At 39.4% G+C, this 5091-nt stretch overlaps 1 protein-coding gene across 1 annotated transcript; it reads left to right on the forward strand.

Annotated features, from left to right (window-relative positions):
* Positions 1 to 2866: 2866 nt before the first annotated feature.
* Positions 2867 to 3973, forward strand: LOC125518196 (MADS-box transcription factor 47-like). Its single transcript, XM_048683116.1, has one exon. The coding sequence runs from the start codon at positions 2867 to 2869 to the stop codon at positions 3971 to 3973; it is 1107 nt and encodes a 368-aa protein (XP_048539073.1).
* Positions 3974 to 5091: the final 1118 nt, after the last annotated feature.

Genomic DNA, 5091 nt, shown 5'->3' on the forward strand with positions numbered 1-5091 from the left:
CACCCCCTCTGGTACACATACTTCGTTCCTACAGAACCTTGTACCTCCATAGATTGATACCTTGGTTTTTCAATGAGGGAAAAGTCTTGCCACTAGCTACAGACTCCTGCACTTGGGAGCCTAACTTGTTGTTAGGCTATACACCTAGCAGCAAGCAACGCACACCACTCAGTATATTGATCTTCCATCTAAACTAGCAGTTGTATGGAGTAATGAATCATGGAGCAATATAGATCTATAAAAAGTCCATGCAACATGTATAATCTGATTAAATAGTAAGTATTTATCACATAGCAAGAAGATTCTATATAATATTACATTATATGGATCACAAGCATGTTAGCAAATTCATGTGATCTTTGTGAGACATTGGAGAGAAGATGCCGCATAGTTACGTCTACTAACTAGTTTTCTAGGAGATGGACTACTCATACCTCATCAAGGGAGCATGAGAGATCATTGGTTCATGAAGATGGTGATAAGTTTCCCCTCCACCAGAGTACCGAAATAGAGTTGCAGATGAATTTCGCCTCGAATCAATGTGGCGGTGGAAAAAAATTGTAGATAATTTGAGCGAGGGTTTTTACACAATATATAGATATGGGCATGAGACTCAAGAGGAAGGACTCCTATGGAGCCCATGCGTCGCTGGGCATGCCCTATCCCTATGTCACACGAACCCCATAGACCCCTACCTACATATTTTGGAACATGCCCTCTCCACTAAATAAATGACCTCTAAATTTGTTTGACTTCTAGAAGGTTCTAGTACCTAGAGACACAAAGACATGTAACTCGTCTCTTTGATAAATTATTAATAGATTAGTGCACAAAAAATAAAAAATTCTTACTCCTGTAAGAAAATGACATGGAAACTTCAAAATTACATATGTTTAGGATGTAGCAGAGACCCTCCCGAGGCACACCCGTCCCACCTTTGCATGGATTTATCATGGGAGTTATTATTTACATGATGTTTACTTAATTTTATGAATTTTGAAAGATTCTTGAAATCATAGTCACACAAAAGGGAAACCTACCTTCTGGCTTTAGTAGTAACTTAGTACAAAATATAAATATTAAGCAAAAAATGGAATTTGATTTTAAAATAAATCAATGTGTCTAGGGTGTATTGGTTTAGAAATGAAGGTGGATGGAATTTAAGGGGCGAATGCAATTCTAGGAGCAAGATAGATGATCTGGAGTGATGAGAGGTAAGGTCGTTAGAAGATGGAAAAGTGGATAGTTGATACTTTTTACAGTGTGCCTCATGTGTGCATGGGTGTTCCACACGAGCATGCCATAACTTACCAATGTGTGGGGTCAATGATGCCAATTGGCAGGAGCAACCATAGTTCTCTATTCCGAGGGAGCTTAGAGATTGAAGGGAAAGGTAGAGTAACATGACTTTCTTATGTACTTGTACATACTAGTTTCTTCCAATATCTCATAATCCTTCCATCCAGCGATTTGGTGCAGAATTCCAAATGTTCGTTTTCTGAATATTTAGGGCGGGTTTTTAAAGCATACACATAATTCATGTCTCGCATGCCGTGTCACCCCTGATCAACTTCCGACAATTTAGCACTTTGTTTTGCACGTATGTTTAGTATCAAGCATGAATGTAGGACATTACTCATATGGATGTATGCAAATGCAAGACATCATGGATTATTAGCAATTATTGTGCATGCAGTGCAAAATACGGACGAGAGAAATTGATCTCATACATGGCATGACAAGGTGGGCCATGTTATTAAGAATTAATGGAGAGGGAGGAGAGTAGCATATATAGGCGCTACATCTTCTAAAAAAATAATAGTTGCTACATGCAAGATTTTCAAGGGTCCAAAATAAATTTGAGCTATGAAATTAAGCAAGTTAGTAGGCCAATTTTGTAACCGCAATATGAGCCAGCTTTCGCGCTAGAACCTTGGCACGGGGTACTTTAAAATTCGAACCTATAAACTCAGCTGGAGAGAGTAGGTTATTTTCTATTGAAGGCGCAAAAGTCAATTCTTTCACAACATATTATGGATTAAATGACTACTACTAGAGAAAACAACTACTAGTAGAGGTTTTGGATGTAACAAATTTGCTCGTTGAATTATTTAAATGTAATGTAATTGTTGGAACACATTTAATAATAAAAAGCATTTTATCACAATGGTGGTATCCATAGAAATAAAACTTAGTAGGATTTAACTCGTCGTTAATTTACAATGCTAATGGGTGAGGATGTGTATGTAATCAGATATCAATGATTTAGTGGTTCTAATCTTCTAATTTGTTTAGAAGTTTTTGTATGGTTCTAAATAAGGATATAGATACCCACATATAGTAACATACGCGGCAATTCAAAAGAATGATATTAATGTACTCATATATGGATACTTGACCAAAAATCAATTCTATACAAAACTAGCATGTTTATAAATTTGTATTATGTTAATGCCTACTACAGATTTACATGATCCACTCTACTCAAACATTAATGGATATATATCAATTGCTACTAAATTTGGATGTATTGATTAGGATGAAATTTTATTATCATTCATATTATGCAAAAGTATCATGATCACAAATATTTCTCATACACCATTCTATTAATGCCTCTGACAAGTAGACCCAACATGGGCATAGGAAGATGGAACTTTTGTATTATTAGTAAAACTCTCTTTTGGAGAATGGAAGGGTCCTTGGGGCGTTCACAACCCTTCCCTTCTATATAAGGGGGGTACATCTCCACATATCTCCCACCAATATGTCGTTAGTCAACAGCTTTAGCAAATCTCAAGCATTTTGTAGATCCTTGTGGTTCCTATTTCTAGTAGTAAGTTTCTTTGTCGTTATAGGAGTTACTATGCCAAAGAAGGATAGGCGCTCAGCTATCACGTACATCAATGATGACAAAGAGCGTGATTTCACGTTCTCCAAGCGATGTGGCGGTTTGTTTAAGGTCGCTGCTGACCTCTCTGCCGTCACTAGTGCTAGGGTTGCTATCGTCGTAGAGAAGGAAAATGAGAAGATGCATTCCTTTGGGATGCCATTTGCTGACCCCATTGTTGATGCTTTCCTAGCATGTGCACCACTGGCAATTCCACTTGCCGATGAGGCAACAACTACTAGGATTGCACAACTACAAGGTGAGGTGGCTCGGCTAGATATGCATTGCATGACAGAGTTTAAGGAAAACCAACTCTCCATCAAGCATATGAAACAAATCCTGGAGCAACATCCAGGTACGGTGGCAAACCTTATCTTCTCGAAGGAAGAAGAACTCGGTCCCAAAGATCTAAAAAATCTATCCACTGAAATCTATCGTGTCCATGAGGAAATTGGACACCAGTTGCCACCATTGCATTATGGCCACAAGGCCATGACTAGTGGTGCAAGCATGATACAAAATATGCCACCATCAAGTGGTCCACCATCGAATCACATGAAGACTGTCCCTTCATCAGCGCACTCACCGTGGGCTCACCATCTGCCACAACACCAGATGCCTTCGTCTCCACCACCACCAGGACAGATTGTGGCACCACAGGTTCCTCAGGAACCATCAATGTTCCACCCTGCACCATCTTCTTCAGTGCCACAGATTGCTTCCCAGCTACAAACCACATCTAATCAGGCACTTGAGCTACCTCCCCCACTAGATATAAGCATCAACGACTATGTAAGTTCTTCCAACCCAGTGAACCCACAACAAAACAATGCAAACCCAAACTCAACAACTGGGTATAATTTGGTGGCCTCTCCACTTTTGGTCAACTCTGGCGTCAATGATTTGATCGTCAATGACCCATTTGGGTATGAATCATGGGGTCATGGCCCATCGGATCAACCATTCTACAATGGATTTCTAGAGATGGGTGCTTACATGGGCTATAATGGTGCCGATGTAGGACAATCTTCTGTGGGAAATGGTGGATGGATTGATGCGCCGCCGGAGTCTTCTTCTAGCTAGACGCTAGTTATCATTGCCATTTTAGTTCTATATTGAAATAAAATTTAGTTACATTTCCATTTGGAAATTTGTAATCGTATGGACAATTTACTGAATCCGCTCGAGGCAATAATATACATGTTCAATGATCGAGGTGTTGGACCATGAAGATTTTTTTTATCTATGCGTCGCATTGTGTTTTCATTATAGTCAAAAATTTTGATTTTTCTTGTTGGCATGTTCTGCATCTTACAGAAGAAGGAATATAAACATGGGTTTAGAATTTCTAGGTATTATGTGTCGCATAGTGTTTTCATTATTGTCAAATATTTTTATTTTCTCGGTCAATGTTATGCATGTTAAAGATGAATGATGTGAACATGGATTTAGAATAATGGCCATGTTAGTATATTGTGATTCAACCATTAGTAACTCAATAGAAAATAGGAGTTATGCTTATTAAATAAACCCCAAAATGGTCCAAATTCCTGCTATGATCAATTCCTCGATGGTATAAGACCATCAACAACAATAACAACTCGATATGAGATCTATAATACCTAAATAGTTCATCCCACTACCATATTTCTCTTGACATACAACCTATCGACATAATAAACATCCCACAAAAGCCATGTCTGAAAAAAACAAACAAATCATGCGATAAAACTTGTATTTAGTACGCAGCCATCCCTGGGTCGTTTGATCTTCTGACTATATAACCACCGAGGAAGCCAAAGAGGCTTAATGCATATAACACGGTTGTTTGATCTACACGCCCTCCTATTCTGATTCGAGCCATCACTTCCAAAATCAAGCTTCGATGTGGGCCACTCATTACTAGGACCATGCCAAGATGGAGCTCGATGTTGCATGCCAGCACCACCACACATCCCCTAGACGGCCTGGCGGCCCGCCAGCAATGCTTTCCTGGTGCCCGCTTCATCTTCTCCTGGCCATGGCGCCGTGCCTCGATGGCGCTGCCCCACACCCGGAATGTTTCACCGACATAATGTACGCATTTGTTTATTTTTAAGTAGCTGACAAAATTATAAATTGCTGTTGGAATTTAGACCGCAAAGTTTCTTGGTGCTCCGTGCTCTAGCTAGTTGCCTAATGATGTCACATCGGTAGGGACA

Source organism: Triticum urartu, chromosome 7, assembly GCF_003073215.2.
Source record: "Triticum urartu cultivar G1812 chromosome 7, Tu2.1, whole genome shotgun sequence".
Classification (NCBI taxonomy): Eukaryota; Viridiplantae; Streptophyta; class Magnoliopsida; order Poales; family Poaceae; genus Triticum; species Triticum urartu.

Excerpts from the sequence above, each read along its gene's own strand:
- LOC125518196 (XM_048683116.1), top strand. The coding sequence starts at position 2,867 with ATGCCAAAGAAGGATAGGCGCTCAGCTATCACGTACATCAATGATGAC.